The sequence below is a fragment of the Clinocottus analis genome, unplaced genomic scaffold (genome assembly GCF_023055335.1).
Source record: "Clinocottus analis isolate CAN_PGR_092001 unplaced genomic scaffold, fCliAna1.0.p SCAF_6, whole genome shotgun sequence".
NCBI lineage: Eukaryota > Metazoa > Chordata > Actinopteri > Perciformes > Cottidae > Clinocottus > Clinocottus analis.
Window position 1 is genome coordinate 22,963,518 of NW_027176218.1, and position 21,798 is coordinate 22,985,315.

Consider the following 21,798-nt stretch of genomic DNA (forward strand, 5'->3'; position numbering starts at 1 on the left):
CTGGACTCTACCTCCTGCCATAGTGGCCCTGCATCCTGGACCCTACCTCCTGCCATGGTGGCCCTGCATCCTGGACTCTACCTCCTGCCATGGTGGCCCTGCCTCCTGGACTCTACCTCCTGCCATGGTGGCCCTGCCTCCTGGACTCTACCTCCTGCCATGGTGGCCCTGCCTCCTGGACTCTACCTCCTGCCATGGTGGCCCTGCCTCCTGGACTCTACCTCCTGCCATGGTGGCCCTGCCTCCTGGACTCTACCTCCTGCCATGGTGGCCCTGCATCCTGGACCCTACCTCCTGCCATGGTGGCCCTGCCTCCTGGACTCTACCTCCTGCCATGGTGGCCCTGCCTCCTGGACCCTACCTCCTGCCATGGTGGCCCTTCCTCCTGGACTCTACCTCCTGCCATGGTGGCCCTGCATCCTGGACTCTACCTCCTGCCATGGTGGCCCTGCCTCCTGGACTCTACCTGCAGAATACAAGGGGCATTAGCAGGACCGTCCTCTAGCTGCTTTTGCTTCATGGATCGTGGTCCATGCCTCCTACTCAATTTCTGCCATATTCTTGTAATGTGCTGTAACTCATGAAGGGCTGATTCTAAGGTAATAAAAACACAAACATTTCAGGTGATTAAACAATAAAAGTTAAGGATATTATATTCCATATCTGCACATGAATCCCCCTCAAAGCTACACACACTGTTCAGACGTGCGCAGACAAGAAAGATGTGGAAAATAAAGTGTTTTGAACATTAAACATTGTAAACATGCCGAAACCCTGACTCCAAGTCAACCTGAACATAAGCGTTATATTTCCCCTTCAATGTGCACAACAACACTACAGCTGGTTCAAGTGAGAGGAAAAACACATGAAGTATGTAAAGCCATGAATATGTAAAAAGAAACTGTCAAATAGAAACACGTTTTGTTTGCTGAAGCTGGTTTGCCCAAACCGAAGAATCCAAAAGGAGGTTTGTGTCTCAATGAAGAGGCTCCTCTGTGTGGTTCTTGATATTTTCTGCCGTCTCCCCACTCTTGTGTCAACAGAAGGAAAACATGTGTGTCAGTATTTTATCAGCAGAAACAGGATTTTTAATTATGGCTCCAACTCAGTGTTCTGAGAACGCAGTCATTACAGAACATGTGAATCCATCACAAGGACACAGCGGAGCACCATGTGTGTGCTCAGCATGAGAAACATCTGTGGTGAATGGTGGAACAAGTTGAACCCTAAAACACACACACACACACACACACACACACACACACACACACACACACACACACACACACACACACACACACACACACACCCTTTCCATCCACCCTGTCATTTCAGGCAGGGTGGTGGACTCTTCCCAGGTTTTGAAAGTATTTATATCTTTAAACTGCAGGCCGCCTTGTCATTAGCGGGCCTCATATAGCGACCCGGCTGGTTCCACCCATCACTCCACTCCCTCAGCGCTCTGCTCTCCCGCATCGAGGCCAACACCTTTGGGCTTCATGTTACATTAAACACATGTTGTTTTACATCGTTTGCTTTTCATTCATTTGCAGCCACAATGTACAGTAGCAAACATCTGGTATTATGATGTACTTCATACATCTACATCATATATATATATATATTACGGCCACCATGCATCTATGCATTTACACTAATATTGTGGAAGGAGGAAGGAGCAGTCTGGATCAGGAGGAGATTCGAGGAAGACGGAGGTGGTTGAGGTGAAGGAGGGCTGGGAGCAGCAGTCGAGGGAGGAGGTGGAGGTAAGATTGGTGTGTAATTACTCTCTAACTGTCTCAGATTAGAGGGGAGGGCAGTGCTGCCTGCAGTCTGCAGCTCCATCCCTCCTCCACTCCTTTCCCTTTCATTCCTCGTCTCCTGCCTCGCTGCTCTTTCCATTCTGATGTTGTCTTCACTTCTGAACTTCCCCAGAAGCTTCCAGGTACCACAGGACACACGGTGCTCCAGATGTGAGCCAGCATCTGCATCTCAAAGGAAACGAGGCCTCTTCTTCTACGTTGAGGTGGGATCGGTTGCACGGTGCTGTGTGTCAGTATGAGAGAGCCTTCATCTTCTGCCTGGCTCTGTTCTCTCCACCAGCTGGTTGAACAGGAAGCTGCAACGGACACAAGCTCCTAGCTACACTTTTTATTATTTTTTAGTTGTTTTTGGTGCTCGGCATGAAGGGCAATACCCATGAACCAACAGCTTCCTCTGGAGGAAAACGTAGCTGATGAGAGTCAAGAAACACAACAAAGTTGCTTCCCAGAAGCGACACTGAGAAGCTCTGCAGGGCTGAGGGGAGCTGCCAGTGTGTCAGTAAAGACTCCTGTCACGTTGCACATGCTCATTTCATGTAATTTAATATAATCAACATAAAACCTACACTTGCTAGTGCAGCTTTGATGCGTTCATCGGCTGGTAGCTTGGTAACACACAGGCCGAGCAGCAGAGGGTCCCAGAAGCAGAACAAAGTGTCTGCACGTTCGTAGCCACTGAACTGGGAAATAAAGACGGGACACACAACACGAACCTGGAGCGCTCACAACAACAAGAGCAAGAGATTCTCTCTCTCCCCTCGTCGCTCGCCCTCTACGCTGCTCACTCCCCCTCACTCTGCCGTCTGCACACCTCCACAGTTCCTCCTGACGTCTGTCTTCAAGTCTCCGGCTGAGAGCTTCCAGTAGTACATATGTACTATGTACATATGTACATAGTACATATGTACATAGTACACATGTACATGTACATAGTACACATGTACATAGTACACATGTACATGTACATGTGTACTATGTACATATGTACTATGTACATATGTACATAGTACATATGTACATAGTACACATGTACATAGTACATATGTACATAGTACATATGTACTATGTACATATGTACATAGTACATATGTACATAGTACATATGTACATAGTACACATGTACATGTACATAGTACACATGTACATAGTACACATGTACATGTACATGTGTACTATGTACATGTACATGTGTACTATGTACATGTACATAGAACACATGTACATAGTACACATGTACATAGTACACATGTAGTACACATTTGTTCACTTCCCCTCTCGGGTCCTCTTATCAGGGGACCCTAGAGTTCTCCAGCTCATATAACCACCATATGAATACCAGACCATATTTTCCTTGATCTGTAACAAATCTGCAACTCCTTGCCTTTAAAACAACAACAACAACAACAACAACAACAACAACAACAACAACAACAACAACAACGTAGTTTCAATATAAATATAATCTAAAGTCAAGAGTCTGAGGAAGATTCTCCTGGATTGCTCGATGGGTTTCTGACTCGTGTTGTTCGGTTTCTTCCCATCAACCCACAGAGTAAAACTGCACCTCTTCAGGAAGATTACGACCTCGAACATCTGCATTAATTATCACAATAAACACAAGAATTGACATGTTAGGAAGCAGATGCAGTCCAGAGGACCAATGAGATCGCAGGATCTCGAAACGCCCCAATTCAGAGAGACTGATCAGAGAATGATCAATATTGATTGATGAGGTTCCACAGAGCCGTGCGGTCACAGGGATGTTGTCAGAGATACTTATGAATGTTTTAGTGAAACGTTATAGTCGCTTCGGTTAAAGAGTTTACAGAATTATTCAAACTTAACGATCTTTTTTTTAAATGCAAACCCAAGAGTTACGCTACTTTAACAATTGAAATGATTTAAATCTGAACTGCGGATGAGGAGTTTAAAAAACAAACACAATGTATGTTTCCTGGAGAAGATAATGAGAGCTGAGGTGTTGGTGTTTCACAAAGTGATTTTATTTGTCATTCCGTCAGAATATTGCAGCAGTGACGGTGTTGAGTCGATGAAACTCATTCTCCTCTTTTCAGAGCGCTGCTCTGTTTCTTCTGCAAGATATTTTAGCTAAACAAATATGTGTCGAAGGCAGCGGCTCTCAGGAGGCAGAGACGTTCTTTCTAATTGGTTTATTGAACTTAAACACAGCCAAAGGACCTCAGCGTGTATTTGACTAAAGATTATTCCTCAAAGCCGGTGCAGGAGAGAAACCAGCGATGGGAGTCTTTAAAGAGTCTTTTCCCCTCAGGAGCTGCAGACACACAACAATCCTTCATGTCCAGGCTGGTAGGTAGAGGTCCAGTTGACTGTTTTTGTTCATTGGACAGTCAGAGAGCCATGAAGTAACATGCAAACAGGACGCAAACCTAGTTTTGACCTTAACTCGTATATTTACTAAGACAAAAGGCACCGTCATCCCTACAGATGTAAAGGGTTAAAGGACCAGGTTGTTCTCCGTGTTCGACTGAGCCCGTCTCTCATGTTGTGAGTCTTCCTGGTCACGCCTTTAAATCAGCTCACGATCAGTGATTGGCAGTCGGCATAACGAAGTAACGTGCTACAAAAGCGTTGTTCTTTTAAAGCAACAACCAGAGCATCACATGAAATTCATTAATTCAGTTTTCTTCCTCTCTTGTGTGTGTACATACACAACATCAGGAAACCAGAAACATGAATAATACAGATGTGACAGGGCCTTGGGACGAATACAAAGAACATAAGAGACAAAAAGAAACTCTCAATAAACCAAAATCAGCTGATAATAATAATGTCTGCCAAGACATGTCGGGGGAGAGAGGAGAGACGCCTCGACTTGTCTTCTTTACCTGCTGAGTCTTACTGGCTAGCTAACCTAATCATGTGGCTAGCTAACCTAATCATGTGGCTAGCTAACCTAATCATGTGGCTAGCTAACCTAATTCTTTGGCTAGCTAACCTAATCTTTTTGCTAGCCAACGTAATCATTTGGCTAGCTATCCTAATCATTTGGCTAGCTAACCTCATTATTTGGCTAGCTAACCTAATCATTTGGCTAGCCAACCTAATCTTTTTGCTAGCCAACCTAATCATTTGGCTAGCTATCCTAATCATTTGGCTAGCTAACCTAATCATTTGGCTAGCTAACCTAATCATTTGGCTAGCTAACCTAATCATGTGGCTGGCTAACCTAATTATTTGGCTAGCTAACCTAATCTTTTTGCTAGCCAACCTAATCATTTGGCTAGCTATCCTAATCATTTGGCTAGCTAACCTAATTATTTGACTAGCTAACCTAATCTTTTTGCTAGCCAACCTAATCATTTGGCTAGCTATCCTAATCATTTGGCTAGCTAACCTAATCATTTGGCTAGCTAACCTAATCATTTGGCTAGCTAACCTAATCATGTGGCTAGCTAAACTAATGATTTGATTAGCTAACCTAATCATGTTGCTAGCTAACCTAATCATTTGGCTAACTAACCTAATCATGTGGCTAGCTAACCTAATCATGTGGCTAGCTAACCTAATCATGTGGCTAGCTAACCTAATCATGTGGCTAGCTAACCTAATTATTTGGCTAGCTGACCTAATCTTTTTGCTAGCCAACCTAATCATTTGGCTAGCTATCCTAATCATGTGGCTCGCTAACCTAATCATGTGGCTAGCTATCCTAATCATTTGGCTAGCTAACCTAATCATGTGGCTAGCTGTCCTAATTATTTGGCTGGCTAACCTAATCATGTGGCTAGCTAACCTAATCATGTGGCTAGCTAACCTAATCATGTGGCTAGCTAACCTAATCATGTGGCTAGCTAACCTAATCATGTGGCTAGCTATCCTAATTATTTGACTAGCTAACCTAATCATGTGGCTAGCTAACCTAATCATGTGGCTAGCTAACCTAATCATTTGGCTGGCTAACCTAATCATGTGGCTAGCTAACCTAATCATGTGGCTAGCTGTCCTAATTATTTGGCTAGCTAACCTAATCATGTGGCTAGGTAACCTAATCATGTGGCTAGCTAACCTAATCATGTGGCTAGGTAACCTAATCATGTGGCTAGCTAACCTAATCATGTGGCTGGCTAACCTAATCATGTGGCTGGCTAACCTAATCATGTGGCTAGCTAACCTAATCATGTGGCTAGCTAACCTAATCATGTGGCTAGCTAACCTAATCATGTGGCTAGCTGTCCTAATTATTTGGCTAGCTAACCTAATCATGTGGCTAGCTAACCTAATCATGTGGCTAGCTAACCTAATCCTGTGGCTAGCTAACCTAATCCTGTGGCTAGCTAACCTAATCCTGTGGCTAGCTAACCACTGGTTCCTGTTGATCCTAAGAGGTTACATTTCTTCATTTCAATGGATTGCCACAGTACTTGATAGAGATGCTCATGATGCCAGAGGATGAAAAGACACATTCAGATGTAATTAAACTGAAATAGTTTGGGACCATTTCACCAAATATGCAACATGGAAGCTGTGATTGTCCACTTGAGATAATTTCCCTTTACTCATTTCAATACGCGTCACCAATTCATAAAATTACAAACCGTAAACTTGTGAACCACAATGCAAGAGCTAAATAAGACTCGTACATCTTCAGCTATTTGCAATAATGTGTGAAAAGGACCTAAATTAGTTTTTCAAGGTTCAAAACTCAATACCCAAAAGGTCTTGTTCACACATGATGATGTCATGTTGTATTCTGAATGAAACCAAGAAGATGAGAGACAAACTTTATAAAAGTCACTCTTAAACTCCAGATTTTAAAGCACATTATTTAACAGTTTAAATGTAGTGTAACCGTTATTTCTGTCCCCAAAACCACAAATGACTAAACTAAGACCAACCAAAGTCAACCAATGAAATCATTAGAGCCATCCATCAAGTGACCAGGGAGGTGTGTGTGGAGTCCCTGTGTCATCTACCGCTTCCTACCGCGCTACACTCTAAGCCCGCCCATTTTTTAGCGGCACAATAAAATGTGAAGGGGGATTTAAATCCCTCTCATAAGTGCACAACGCTCAAATATTCAGTTTCACTGGGGAACGCTCACAGTGCAGAACCTCAAGACACTCGAGACACCAGCTCCCGTATGCGAGATCATCAGCCCGTGAACACGCTGGGATGAGAATCATACTTACTGAGTACGTGTGCAGGGCACTCTGCTCTGCAGCAGCCTGTGATTTAAGCTGATAAGCCTGGCTTATTTTTTTTTACATGAAACCCGGCTGGTGCAGCTGTAAGGACGATGTGCCGGCAGCTCGCTGCGGTCATTACTGGTAATCATGCGTCCTCGCTGCAGGCAGCGTGTGTCCGTAATGTGAGCATTACATATTTACGGTAATGTGTGAGGATGTGTAAAGGTGAAGCTGTCGGGCTTTCATCAAGATTCAAACAGGATGGACTTCCTGGCATGAGGATGAGGACATGCTGTTAAGTGGTCAGCTCAGCACCAACTCTTTGCTCTTCCTTTGTTTGGGAGGCGTTGTACCAGAGGGCCCTTAGCTTGAGCAAAGGCTCCGAACTTTATGTGTAGATGACCAGCGAAAACATGATGAATGCTACCTGGTAGCCCTGATAATACGATGTCATGTGTCCTCTACTGAAGTCCTGCTTCCAGACCTCCATAAGGGAAAGTCATTTTTAACAGCAGCAGCATGTTTTTTGTACGTGCTTCAACAAAGTCGATCAAACGTCCTATTACCTAACTTAAATTACAGAGATGATTGACATGCGGCTTACTCTGGTTTTCAAAGGTTGACCCGCCCTCAAACGGTTCATTCTAACCAGATGTCAGTCCTCTGGATAATTGATTTGTACACAATCCTTCTGTGATCCTCTCTGCAGACAGTATGTATTATGTACGTTATGGGAGGCGGGCGGCGCTCGGCTGCGGCGTGTGGTGTCAATGCACCAGGCTCCAGAAAGTCTCCTCAATAAGTGAGTCCTCATCGCACCATCAATAGAGCTCACACAGGAAGTCATCATGGTGCTCATACAGGAAGTCATCATGGTGCTCATACAGGAAGTCATCACGATGCTCGTACAGGAAGTCATCACGATGCTCATACAGGAAGTCATCATGGTGCTCATACAGGAAGTCATCACGATGCTCATACAGGAAGTCATCACGTTGCTCGTACAGGAAGTCATCACGATGCTCGTACAGGAAGTCATCACGATGCTCATACAGGAAGTCATCATGGTGCTCATACAGGAAGTCATCACGATGCTCATACAGGAAGTCATCATGGTGCTCATACAGGAAGTCATCACGATGCTCATACAGGAAGTCATCATGGTGCTCATACAGGAAGTCATCACGATGCTCATACAGGAAGTCATCATGATGCTCGTACAGGAAGTCATCACGATGCTCGTACAGGAAGTCATCACGATGCTCATACAGGAAGTCATCACGATGCTCGTACAGGAAGTCATCACGATGCTCATACAGGAAGTCATCATGATGTAAGCTCACACAGGAAGTCATCACGATGCTCATACAGGAAGTCATCACGATGCTCGTACAGGAAGTCATCACGATGCTCATACAGGAAGTCGTCACGATGCTCGTACAGGAAGTCATCATGATGCTCCTACAGGAAGTCATCACGATGCTCGTACAGGAAGTCATCACGATGCTCGTACAGGAAGTCATCACGATGCTCGTACAGGAAGTCATCATGATGCTCCTACAGGAAGTCATCATGATGCTCCTACAGGAAGTCATCATGATGCTCGTACAGGAAGTCATCACGATGCTCGTACAGGAAGTCATCACGATGCTCGTACAGGAAGTCATCACGATGCTCGTACAGGAAGTCATCACGATGCTCGTACAGGAAGTCATCACGATGCTCGTACAGGAAGTCATCACGATGCTCGTACAGGAAGTCATCACGATGCTCATACAGGAAGTCATCATGATGTAAGCTCACACAGGAAGTCATCACGATGCTCATACAGGAAGTCATCACGATGCTCGTACAGGAAGTCATCACGATGCTCGTACAGGAAGTCATCACGATGCTCGTACAGGAAGTCGTCACGATGCTCGTACAGGAAGTCATCATGATGCTCATACAGGAAGTCATCACGATGCTCGTACAGGAAGTCATCACGATGCTCGTACAGGAAGTCATCACGATGCTCATACAGGAAGTCATCATGCTGCTTGTACAGGAAGTCATCACGATGCTCGTACAGGAAGTCATCACGATGCTCATACAGGAAGTCATCATGCTGCTTGTACAGGAAGTCATCACGATGCTCGTACAGGAAGTCATCACGATGTGAGCTCATACAAAATAATCCAGCTAACTCAAACTCAAGCTGGAGTGAAAACCGGGCTGTTGAAGGAGCGGAGACAAAGAGGAAGTGCTGTTCCTGCTGAGTCACCTGAAGGTCTGATGTCACTGAAACATAGAAGACATGTTGCACGTAGGAAACCATCGACATGTTCATCTTGCTTCTGTCCAACAAGCATCAATCGTCATTTTAATACATCACGGAATGAGAACACATTCATATCAGCCATTAATTTGAACTGGAGAATATCAACATTATATAAGTGTAACTGATGTCGAGCTTTATTAAACACATTGCTTCAAAGTATTACAACATGAAATCTGTAAAAGAACGTCTCGACATGAACAAAATGGAGGCTGCGTCCATGCGGGCTGGATGAGGCCCGCTGCTCTCCATGGAGCATCTCCTGCTGGTCTACCTGAACATGAAGCTGAAGCTAACCGCGGGCACGTCTCATGCTAGCATGCTAACGTTTGCTGGTAAGCAACACAAAGTCAAGCTGAGGCTGATTGCAATGCTTATTGTTATTTATGCAGATTTGCTGGTCAGACAACGCACAATTTATACCTGATGACGGTTGGAAATGAAGTCAGATATTCACTGGTTTTATTCCAGCTCATGAATATTAATAACACATCCACGGCCCATGAGATGAGTTCAGCTAGTTGTTGGATTTATAACTTCCTCACAATGTGCCTGAGATGTTCAGAGAGGATCTGAAGGTACAGACCATGACCCTGAACGCTCCATGAATGTTTCAGTGTCCCGCCATGTCATTACACAACATGTCCAGTCTATTTTCTCCGCACAGGAACATGTGATCAGTGCGACCGCGTCCGCAGGGCGAGCGCGTCCGCAGGGCGAGCGCGTCCGCAGGGCGAGCGCCTCCCTCTCTGCAGCGCAGCAGCTCTGTCATTATGGAGGCTTCTGGGTGTGTCTGAGCGGCAGCCAGCCAGAAACTGGAAACCAGGCCACAGCAGGAAACATCTGTCCTCCTGCCTCCAGTGTGAGAGCACACCGCCCCCTACTGGCCTCAAGCAGCACTACACACTGCGCTCAGACCAGACGCCAGCTCGCACTGGAAGGAACCGCAAAGCCGAGCAGGGCAAACATCCCACACGCAGGTGCCTGTGGGCGTGGCCTCTTCACCACCTGCTTGGTGATTGGTCCTCTGAGCCGTGTGGACGTGCACACGCTGTGCACACGCCTGACACCGCGGCGTTGAGAGCTGAACACACTTCATGGTGGAAATGATGCTTTATTTATGAAGCACATTGAACACACGGGAAGCGCTTCATAGAAAATGATTTTTTAATGTTGAAGAAAAACAGTAATAATGGGATTTGTGTGAATTCAGAGGAATTTATATGAAAGTCACAACATATTGAACAGAGACGTGGATCTGCTCATTCTTGGTATTAAGACATGAACGACTGAGGAAATAATAATAATAATAATAAAAATAATAATAATAGTAATAATAATAATAGTAATAATAATAATAGTAATAATAATAATAGTAATAATAATAATAATAATAATAATAATAATAATAATAGTAATAATAATAGTAATAATAGTAATAATAATAGTAATAGTAATAATAGTAATAATAATAATAATAATAATAATAGTAATAATAATAATAGTAATAATAATAATAATAATAATAATAGTAATAATAATAATAATAATAGTAATAATAATAATAATAATAATAATAATAGTAATAATAATAGTAATAATAATAATAATAATAATAGTAATAATAATAATAATAATAATAATAATAATAATAATAGTAATAATAATAGTAATAATAATAGTAATAATAATAATAGTAATAATAATAGTAATAATAATAATAATAATAGTAATAATAATAATAATAATAATAATAATAATAATAATAATAATAATAATAGTAATAATAATAGTAATAATAATAATAGTAATAATAGTAATAATAATAGTAATAATAGTAATAATAACTGCCTGAGGCAGTGATTCTGCTCCAGCCAAGGAGGATGAAACTCCGGATGTCAGGATCAGAGATGATGACGTCACAGCATGAAGCTGACAGACCAGCTGCAGCCTCCAGCTCCCGTGAGGCTCCTATTCATTTATTTTATTCATATTTTTCATTATTAGTACATTGCTGCCAAGCAGCGGCATAATGATCATATTTGTGTTTGGAAGACGCTGCTGCCGCCACAATTCATTTGTTGATTGAAATTGTTTATTTACATTTTTTGTAGAACTTTTGCTTTTTGTGTTTTGAAGGTTTTCAACCTGATGGAGCAACAAGAAAAAACAAATAATAACTAAATATGGAGCTGAAGAATCTCTCTGGGCTCAAGTTGAGAGAGAACAGAACACAAAGAAGCTTCTCAGGATTTATTATGGACACGTGTTGTGTTACATTACAAACACGTGTTGTGTTACATTACAAACACGTGTTGTGTTACATTACAAACACGTGTTGTGTTACATTACAAACACGTGTTGTGGTACATTACAAACACGTGTTGTGTTACATTACAAACACGTGTTGTGTTACATTACAAACACGTGTTGTGTTACATTACAAACACATGTTGTGTTACATTACAAACACATGTTGTGTTACATTACAAACACGTGTTGTGTTACATTACAAACACGTGTTGTGTTACATTACAAACACGTGTTGTGTTACATTACAAACACATGTTGTGTTACATTACAAACACGTGTTGTGTTACATTACAAACACGTGTTGTGTTACATTACAAACACGTGTTGTGTTACATTACAAACACGTGTTGTGTTACATTACAAACACGTGTTGTGTTACATTACAAACACGTGTTGTGTTACATTACAAACACGTGTTGTGTTACATTACAAACACGTGTTGTGTTACATTACAAACACGTGTTGTGTTACATTACAAACACTTGTTCCAGCAGTGTGTGAAGACCTAACAACATGATTTGATGCAGGTTTACATCTGGCCAGGTGTTGTCTCCAGACCTCCTTCTACCTGCTTGAGTGTTTTCTGGAAAAATAATCACTTTTAAAAGATATTTTGATCATAACTATGAACATCCAGCATGATATGAGCCAGAGTCCCCAAAAAGCCTCCTGGAGCGTCAATAAGACCTTTATGGAAAGATTAGGACCTAAAGAATCAGAACCTGCAACAATAATCACAATAAAACAAAGACTTGTCCTGTTAGGAAGGAGTTTCAGTCAAGAAACTGTGTTGTTGGGTTCAAAAATGAAAAATTACGTATTTTATGCTAAAAGATTGTCAGAATGGGGCATGCTGGGACTTAAAGTGGGCTTCACACCCGGTTTCCAAAAGGTTAAGCGAAGTCTGGTGATCAGACGGCACGAGGACGCCATGAGCCCGGACCCTCCAGCACGCGGCGTGGCGCGTCACGCGGCGTGGCGCGTCACGCGGCGCGGCGCGTCACGCGGCGCGGCGCGTCACGCGGCGTGGTGCTGGTCCAGCCCCAGGAAGTGCGCCTGGTAGGCCAGCAGGTAGCCGTCGTTGTACATGTAGAGCTGCTGGTTGGTGGGGTTGTAGCTCAGGCTGGCCACGCCTTTGGCCACCTTCTCCAGCGGCAGAGCCAAGGCGTTGTCCTCGTTGCCCGTTGCCGTGTCGAAGGCGTAGAACACCTCCTCGTGGGTCTCGTCCACGTAGCGCGTGGCGTACAGCACGCCGCACACCATGAAGGCGTTGGTGGCCGCCTTCTTGAACAGCCTGGTCTCCCAGGTGTGGGTGACGTTGAGCGTCTCGGCCTCGCCGTCCCACGCCAGCCGGCTCACCACCAGATTGCCGTGGTTCCCCGCGGTGGCGTACAGCGCCCACAGGCCCGACTCGTCCGCCTCCAGGTCCACGTCGCTGTAGGCGCGGCAGTCGTAGTAACAGTACGGGAACGTGTTTTTGAAGCCCACGCCGACGCCCGGCAGCGTCGCCCGCCGCACGGCGTTGCTGTTCAGGTCGTAGCGGCAGACGTCTGCGGAGCGGGCGCAGTGGTAGTACAGCGCCTCGCCGTGCAGCACGCCGCTGGGGCCCTGGATGCTGTCGGCGTGGCTGTAGGACGGAGCCACGGTGAAGTCCTTGTGGTTGGCGGAGGCCATGAAGTCCTCGTAGGTCTGGTACACGCGCACCGTGTTGCCCCAGCTCTGGCTGCTGGGCAGCGTCTGGACCCAGTAGCTGATCTTCTGGCCCGGACCGCCCATCTGGGCCTCTTTGCCCCAGGACCCCGAGACCAGGGTCTTCCCATAGGGACTGAGCTTCGTCAGCACGGGCTCGCTGATGCTGGTGATGAGGCCGTGGAGGCAGTGCATGTCCCGACCTGCAGACACCAGGAGGAAGTGAACCTGCGGTCCAGTCTGGGATCATAACACATGAGTAGTGGCAGATCTGGTCAATGCTTTCCTCCCTGAGGCTCCTGGATATTTATATTTTATATCAATAACCTGAATGCCAGCCGACACCATGAAAAGAGAAGGAAGATGTTCAGTTCTTTATTAACACCGTCGAGGTGAATCATGGGAAACCCAGAGGGAAGTCTGTGACGGCCTTGACGAGGCTTCACCTGGTGGATGTCCCATGAGACGCTGCCTCGTCGCTTAAGAACCACTTCCAGTGGAACTTAAAAACATTTAGTGTTTAGTTCATATCCTGACACGTTTTAAAACCATTTAATCAATGCAACAATATTGGAATTGTTCACTTGTTTTGACAAAAAAATTGTTCTACTTATAGATTGCTGCGTCACAATGTTGACGGCAACGTGTTGCTCTGCAGCAGAGTTCTCGCCTGTGAAGTCTTTGGGGATGGAGCTGCAGGACGCGGCGCCGTTCTTCAGGTAGCGCAGCTTCTCTCTGACCGCCTGCATGTTGGTCATGTCCGCCGCCGCCATCCTGTCCACTGATGCACGCAGTTTACCCATCTGACACACACACACGCACACACACACACACACACACACACACACACACACGCACACACACGCACACACACGCACACACACGCACACACACACACACACACACACACACACACACACACACGCGCGCGCACACACACACACACACACACACACACACACACAGAAGAACAGCGTATATGCAAAACAATCTCTTGCAAAAGTAACAAAAAGTACTACGACTACTACTACTAGTACTATTCTAAAATATGTATGTTTTGCATCACAGCAGCGTTCAGCTTTGAGAGACGTTTCCAAAGGAGCGTAGTTATTTTTCAAACAGTGTGTTTTATATTTCCCACAATGCTTCAGTCCTCCATGTCTCTCCATGATGAGGAACTGTCAGAAGTGAGCACTTTAGTGACTTCACTGATCATTTGGAGATATTTGAAAACGACTTGGTTGTATTTCTTCATATGATCACGTGCTTTCTCTTCATGTAATATTTCAGTTGGGTTGGTTTGTTTCACTTTCACGCCGGTGCGTCGCACCCCCATGGCCCTGCGGTACCTCTGAGGACAGCCTGCTGGTCTCAGCGTTGTCCAGCTGGCTGTGCAGAGCGGTGACGTCGTCCTGCAGCAGCTGCAGCTCTCGGCTCAGCAGCTGCAGCTGCAGCTCCGTGTACAGACCCTCATCCTGCAGGTACTGCAGCGGCTGCAGCCGCAGCGACACGTTCTGGATCACAGCCCCGACCTCAGGGAGCCGCCTGCTGGACAGCGCCACCTGCAGGGGAACACAGACACACACACACACGCACACACACACACACACACACACACACACACACACACACACACACACACACACACACACACACACAGAGTCTGAATGCTGAGTTAAACATTCTTCTTTTCCTCATTTCCATCCTGCTCACGAAGAGATTCCTGAACCTTCATCAAACCTCAACAGCAAAAGATGAACAAAAGAGAAAAATACAAACCACAAAGAAACATAAAGCGACTGCAAAGAGACACAAAACAACTACCAATACACACAACACAACTAAAAATTGACACAAAACAACTACAAATATATGCAAAACTACAAATAGACACAAAACTACAAATAGACACAAAACTACAAAAAGACACAAAACAACTACAAATAGACACAGAAAAACGACTAAATAGAAACGTAAAACACAAAGACTACAAATGCTACAAGACAACAAAGAGACACACAACCAGAGGGACGCACAATGACGACAACACCAACATGAAACCTCGACGTGTCTCTAGTGAGGCCGAGCTTTAGGAATGAATCCGATATCCAGCGTGTCATTATTATGTACCGTGTCATTAGTATGTACCGTGTCATTAGTATGTACCGTGTCATCAGTATGTCCCGTGTCATTAGTATGTACCGTGTCATTAGTATGTCCCGTGTCATTAGTATGCACCGTGTCATTAGTATGTACCGTGTCATTAGTATGTACCGTGTCATTAGAATGCACCGTGTCATTAGTATGCACCGTGTCATTAGTATGTCCCGTGTCATTAGTATGTACCGTGTCATTAGTATGTCCCGTGTCATCAGTATGTCCCGTGTCATCAGTATGTACCGTGTCATCAGTATGTACCGTGTCATCAGTATGCACCGTGTCATTAGTATGTACCGTGTCATTAGTATGTACCGTGTCATTAAAATGCACCGTGTCATTAGTATGCACCGTGTCATTAGTATGTCCCGTGTCATTAGTATGTACCGTGTCATTAGTATGTCCCGTGTCATCAGTATGTCCCGTGTCATCAGTATGCACCGTGTCATTAGTATGTACCGTGTCATTAGTATGCACCGTGTCATTAGTATGTACCGTGTCATTAGAATGCACCGTGTCATTAGTATGCACCGTGTCATTAGTATGTCCCGTGTCATTAGTATGTACCGTGTCATTAGTATGTCCCGTGTCATCAGTATGTCCCGTGTCATCAGTATGTACCGTGTCATCAGTATGTACCGTGTCATTAGTATGTCCCGTGTCATTAGTATGCACCGTGTCATTAGTATGTCCCGTGTCATTAGAATGCACCGTGTCATTAGTATGCACCGTGTCATTAGTATGTCCCGTGTCATTAGTATGCACCGTGTCATTAGTATGTCCCGTGTCATTAGTATGTCCCGTGTCATTAGTATGCACCGTGTCATTAGTATGTCCCGTGTCATTAGTATGTACCGTGTCATTAGTATGCACCGTGTCATTAGTATGTCCCGTGTCATTAGTATGTCCCGTGTCATTAGTATGCACCGTGTCATTAGTATGTCCCGTGTCATTAGTATGTACCGTGTCATTAGTATGCACCGTGTCATTAGTATGTCCCGTGTCATTAGTATGCACCGTGTCATTAGTATGTACCATGTCATTAGTATGTACCGTGTCATTAGTATGTACCGTGTCATCAGTATGTACCTTGTCATCAGTATGTACCGTGTCATTAGTATGTACCGTGTCATTAGTATGTACCGTGTCATTAGTATGTACCGTGTCATTAGTATGTACAGTGTCATCAGTATGTACCGTGTCATTAGTATGTACCGTGTCATTAGTATGCACCGTGTCATTAGTATGCACCGTGTCATTAGTATGTACCGTGGCATTAGTATGCACCGTGTCATTAGTATGCACCGTGTCATTAGTATGTACCGTGTCATTAGTATGTCCTGTGTCATTAGTATGCACCGTGTCATTAGTATGTCCCGTGTCATTAGTATGTCCCGTGTCATTAGTATGCACCGTGTCATTAGTATGTCCCGTGTCATTAGTATGTACCGTGTCATTAGTATGCACCGTGTCATTAGTATGTCCCGTGTCATTAGTATGCACCGTGTCATTAGTATGTACCATGTCATTAGTATGTACCGTGTCATTAGTATGTACCGTGTCATCAGTATGTACCTTGTCATCAGTATGTACCGTGTCATTAGTATGTACCGTGTCATTAGTATGTACCGTGTCATTAGTATGTACCGTGTCATCAGTATGTACCGTGTCATCAGTATGTACCGTGTCATTAGTATGCACCGTGTCATCAGTATGCACCGTGTCATTAGTATGTACCGTGGCATTAGTATGCACCGTGTCATTAGTATGCACCGTGTCATTAGTATGTACCGTGTCATCAGTATGTCCTGTGTCATCAGTATGTACCGTGTCATTAGTATGCACCGTGTCATTAGTATGCACCGTGTCATTAGTATGTACCGTGGCATTAGTATGCACCGTGTCATTAGTATGCACCGTGTCATTAGTATGCACCGTGTCATTAGTATGTACCGTGTCATCAGTATGTCCCGTGTCATCAGTATGTACCGTGTCATTAGTATGTCCCGTGTCATTAGTATGTCCCGTGTCATCAGTATGTACCGTGTCATTAGTATGTCCCGTGTCATTAGTATGTCCCGTGTCATTAGTATGCACCGTGTCATTAGTATGTCCCGTGTCATTAGTATGTCCCGTGTCATTAGTATGCACCGTGTCATTAGTATGCACCGTGTCATTAGTATGTACCGTGTCATTAGTATGTACCGTGTCATTAGTATGCACCGTGTCATTAGTATGCACCGTGTCATTAGTATGTACCGTGTCATTAGTATGCACCGTGTCATTAGTATGCACCGTGTCATTAGTATGTACCGTGTCATCAGTATGTACCGTGTCATTAGTATGTCCCGTGTCATTAGTATGTACCGTGTCATTAGTATGTACCGTGTCATTAGTATGTACCGTGTCATTAGTATGCACCGTGTCATTAGTATGCACCGTGTCATTAGTATGTACCGTGTCATCAGTATGTCCCGTGTCATCAGTATGTACCGTGTCATTAGTATGTCCCGTGTCATTAGTATGTCCCGTGTCATTAGTATGCACCGTGTCATTAGTATGTCCCGTGTCATTAGTATGTCCCGTGTCATTAGTATGCACCGTGTCATTAGTATGCACCGTGTCATTAGTATGTACCGTGTCATTAGTATGTACCGTGTCATTAGTATGCACCGTGTCATTAGTATGTCCCGTGTCATTAGTATGCACCGTGTCATTAGTATGTACCGTGTCATTAGTATGTACCGTGTCATTAGTATGTACCGTGTCATCAGTATGTACCGTGTCATCAGTATGTACCGTGTCATTAGTATGTCCCGTGTCATTAGTATGTCCCGTGTCATTAGTATGTCCCGTGTCATCAGTATGTCCCGTGTCATTAGTATGTGCCGTGTCATTAGTATGTCCCGTGTCATCAGTATGTCCCGTGTCATCAGTATGTCCCGTTTCATTAGTATGTCCCGTGTCATTAGTATGTCCCGTGTCATTAGTATGTCCCGTGTCATCAGTATGTCCCGTGTCATCAGTATGTCCCGTGTCATTAGTATGTCCCGTGTCATTAGTATGTCCCGTGTCATTAGTATGTCGGTGTGGCGCCTCACCTTCTCCTGCAGGCCGCTCAGTGCGCCCTCACAGGTCTGCAGCTCTCTCAGCGCGGCGCTGTAGCCGGCGGTGGGGAACCGCCACATGGTGGCGTTCACCGCGCAGGAGCACGAGCCGTTCTGCATCCGGCCCGCCAGGCGCTGGGCCCGGACGTCCCACTGCGGACACACAGAACACTGAGGCTGGAACTCAAAGAAGCAACGGCATGACATGAGCAGCGTGTGGAGGAGGAACTCACGGAGGAGAGCAGCAGCAGCAGCAACAGCAGCATGGTGGCAGCAGGACACCTGAGAGGTCTGATGGAGGACTGAAGTCTCTGCTCTGGACACTCGGTCACAACACGCTGCCTCCAGGACGTCTTCTGTCAGCCTGGACGCTGGAGGCTGGAGGCTGGAGGCTGGAGGCTCCTCCCAGGCTCCTCCCAGGGATGTGAAACTCTCCACAAGGGAAACTGCACTTTCACAAGAGTGAAGGTCGACGCGGGACTTTCCCACCTTCCTCGTCTGGTTTCCTGCCTCCACAATATTCTCTGAACTCGATCATGTGATGTATTTCACAATAGAAGCTAGTTTGCAAAGGGGCGGACATTTTCTAGTAAATTCCCACGGGAATTTTGAAAAACAAAAATGTGCCTAAGTTTTTTTGCCAAAGCATGAAACAGAACTAAAATGTAGTTTAGAACAAGACTTTGCAGGCCGACCTCAGCCGGAGGCTGAATGCAGCTGCATGGGAATGTCTGCAGAAACATAAACGTAAACATAAATATAAACCTATAACGTAAACATAAACATGAAACATAAACATGAAAGATAAACATGAAACATAAACGTAAACATAAATATAAACTTATAACGTAAACGTAAACATGAAACATAAACATGAAACATAAACGTAAACATAAATATAAACCTATAACATAAACATAAACATGAAACATGAACATAAATGGAAATAGAAATCTACACACTGTAAATTCACACTGCAGCAGAGCAACTTATCACTACAGCAGAGCAACTTATCACTGCAGCAGAGCAACTTATCACTACAGCAGAGCAACTTATCACTGCAGCAGAGCAACTTATCACTGCAGCAGAGCAACTTATCACTGCAGCAGAGCAACTTATCACTGCAGCAGAGCAACTTATCACTACAGCAGAGCAACTTATCACTACAGCAGAGCAACTTATCACTGCAGCAGAGCAACTTATCACTGCAGCAGAGCAACTTATCACTGCAGCAGAGCAACTTATCACTACAGCAGAGCAACTTATCACTGCAGCAGAGCAACTTAACACTGCAGCAGAGCAACTTATCACTACAACAGAGCAACATATCACTGCAGCAGAGCAACTTATCACTACAGCAGAGCAACTTATCACTACAACAGAGCAGCTTATCACTACAACAGAGCAACTTATCACTGCAGCAGAGCAACTTATCACTGCAGCAGAGCAACTTATCACTGCAGCAGAGCAACTTATCACTGCAGCAGAGCAACTTATCACTGCAGCAGAGCAACTTATCACTGCAGCAGAGCAACTTATCACTACAACAGAGCAACGTATCACTGCAGCAGAGCAACTTATCACTGCAGCAGAGCAACTTATCACTACAACAGAGCAACGTATCACTGCAGCAGAGCAACTTATCACTGCAGCAGAGCAACTTATCACTACAACAGAGCAGCTTATCACTACAACAGAGCAACTTATCACTGCAGCAGAGCAACTTATCACTGCAGCAGAGCAACTTATCACTGCAGCAGAGCAACTTATCACTGCAGCAGAGCAACTTATCACTGCAGCAGAGCAACTTATCACTGCAGCAGAGCTCTTGAGGCCACATGAATGTGTTTGAGCAGGACGACATCCACTCAGGAACGTTTTGATGATATTAATGTTAATTCTTGTTATAATTCCCGTGGAAAGTTTCAAACTTTGAATATTCCCGGAATTTTGCAACTCTAATAGAAGCACACGAGAACGTGAGATATGGAGAACGTCACGCGGCCACGAGGAGAACATCACGCGGCCACGAGGAGAACGACGCGGCCACGAGGAGAACGTCACGCGGCCACGAGGAGAACGACGCGGCCACGAGGAGAACGTCACGCGGCCACGAGGAGAACATCACGCGGCCACGAGGAGAACATCACGCGGCCACGAGGAGAACATCACGCGGCCACGAGGAGAACATCACGCGGCCACGAGGAGAACGTCACGCGGCCACGAGGAGAACGTCACGCGGCCACGAGGAGAACGTCACGCGGCCACGAGGAGAACGTCACGCGGCCACGAGGAGAACGTCACGCGGCCACGAGGGGAACGTCACGCGGCCACGAGTGGAACGTCACGCGGCCACGAGGAGAACATCACGCGGCCACGAGGAGAACATCACGCGGCCACGAGGAGAACATCACGCGGCCACGAGGAGAACGTCACGCGGCCACGAGGAGAACATCACGCGGCCACGAGGAGAACGACACGCGGCCACGAGGAGAACGACACGCCACGAGGAGAACGACACGCCACGAGGAGAACGACACGCCACGAGGAGAACGACACGCCACGAGGAGAACGACACGCGGCCACGAGGAGAACGACACGCCACGAGGAGAACATCACGCCACGAGGAGAACGACACGCGGCCACGAGGAGAACGTCACGCCACGAGGAGAACGTCACGCGGCCACGAGGAGAACGTCACGCCACGAGGAGAACGACACGCCACGAGGAGAACGACACGCCACGAGGAGAACGACACGCCACGAGGAGAACGACACGCCACGTCATTCTCTTTTTATCATCCTCTTGGTAATGTCCTTCAAAATATCTGTACTTTGTAATTTAGTCTATTTATTTGCAGATTAAACAACTTGTATTATGTATATTTGTGTTGCGCAACATGGCGTTGAACATCACTCAGGACGTGAACTCACACGTTGTAGATATTTGCAACGTGGTCAATATTCAACGGGGTTTTCCCCGATGACGTCCATCTTTTCAATTCAGTTTATTTGTACGGCCCAAAACAAAAAACTTTCACACGAATAAAAAAAGGAAGAAGCGTTCAGGAAGCAACAGGATGGACTGAAGCAACAGATGTCATGTGACCAGAGTTACAGCACGTTACAGGAAGATCCGGAGTTGCTGCAACGCTGACCACACAGAGGAAGTGACAGAAACGTGACGCTGGACACACACTCCCAGGACACACACTCACAGGACAC

The 21,798-nt window shown here is 45.4% G+C and overlaps 1 protein-coding gene across 1 annotated transcript; it reads right to left on the bottom strand.

Annotated features, from left to right (window-relative positions):
* Window positions 1-12,638: 12,638 nt before the first annotated feature.
* Window positions 12,639-18,840, bottom strand: LOC137803778 (olfactomedin-4-like). Its single transcript, XM_068602504.1, has 5 exons — window positions 18,808-18,840; window positions 18,569-18,727; window positions 14,660-14,872; window positions 13,981-14,113; window positions 12,639-13,513 (listed from the first exon to the last, which is right to left on the bottom strand). Exons 1-5 carry the CDS (start codon window positions 18,838-18,840, stop codon window positions 12,639-12,641), a joined length of 1,413 nt encoding a protein of 470 aa, XP_068458605.1.
* Window positions 18,841-21,798: the final 2,958 nt, after the last annotated feature.

Excerpts from the sequence above, each read along its gene's own strand:
- LOC137803778 (XM_068602504.1), bottom strand. The coding sequence starts at position 18,840 with ATGCTGCTGTTGCTGCTGCTGCTGCTCTCCTCC. Across the intron at positions 14,873-18,568 it reads TGAGCGGCCTGCAGGAGAAG|GTGGCGCTGTCCAGCAGGCG; the intron begins GTGAGGCGCCAC and ends GTTCCCCTGCAG. Across the intron at positions 13,514-13,980 it reads CATCCCCAAAGACTTCACAG|GTCGGGACATGCACTGCCTC; the intron begins GCGAGAACTCTG and ends TGGTGTCTGCAG.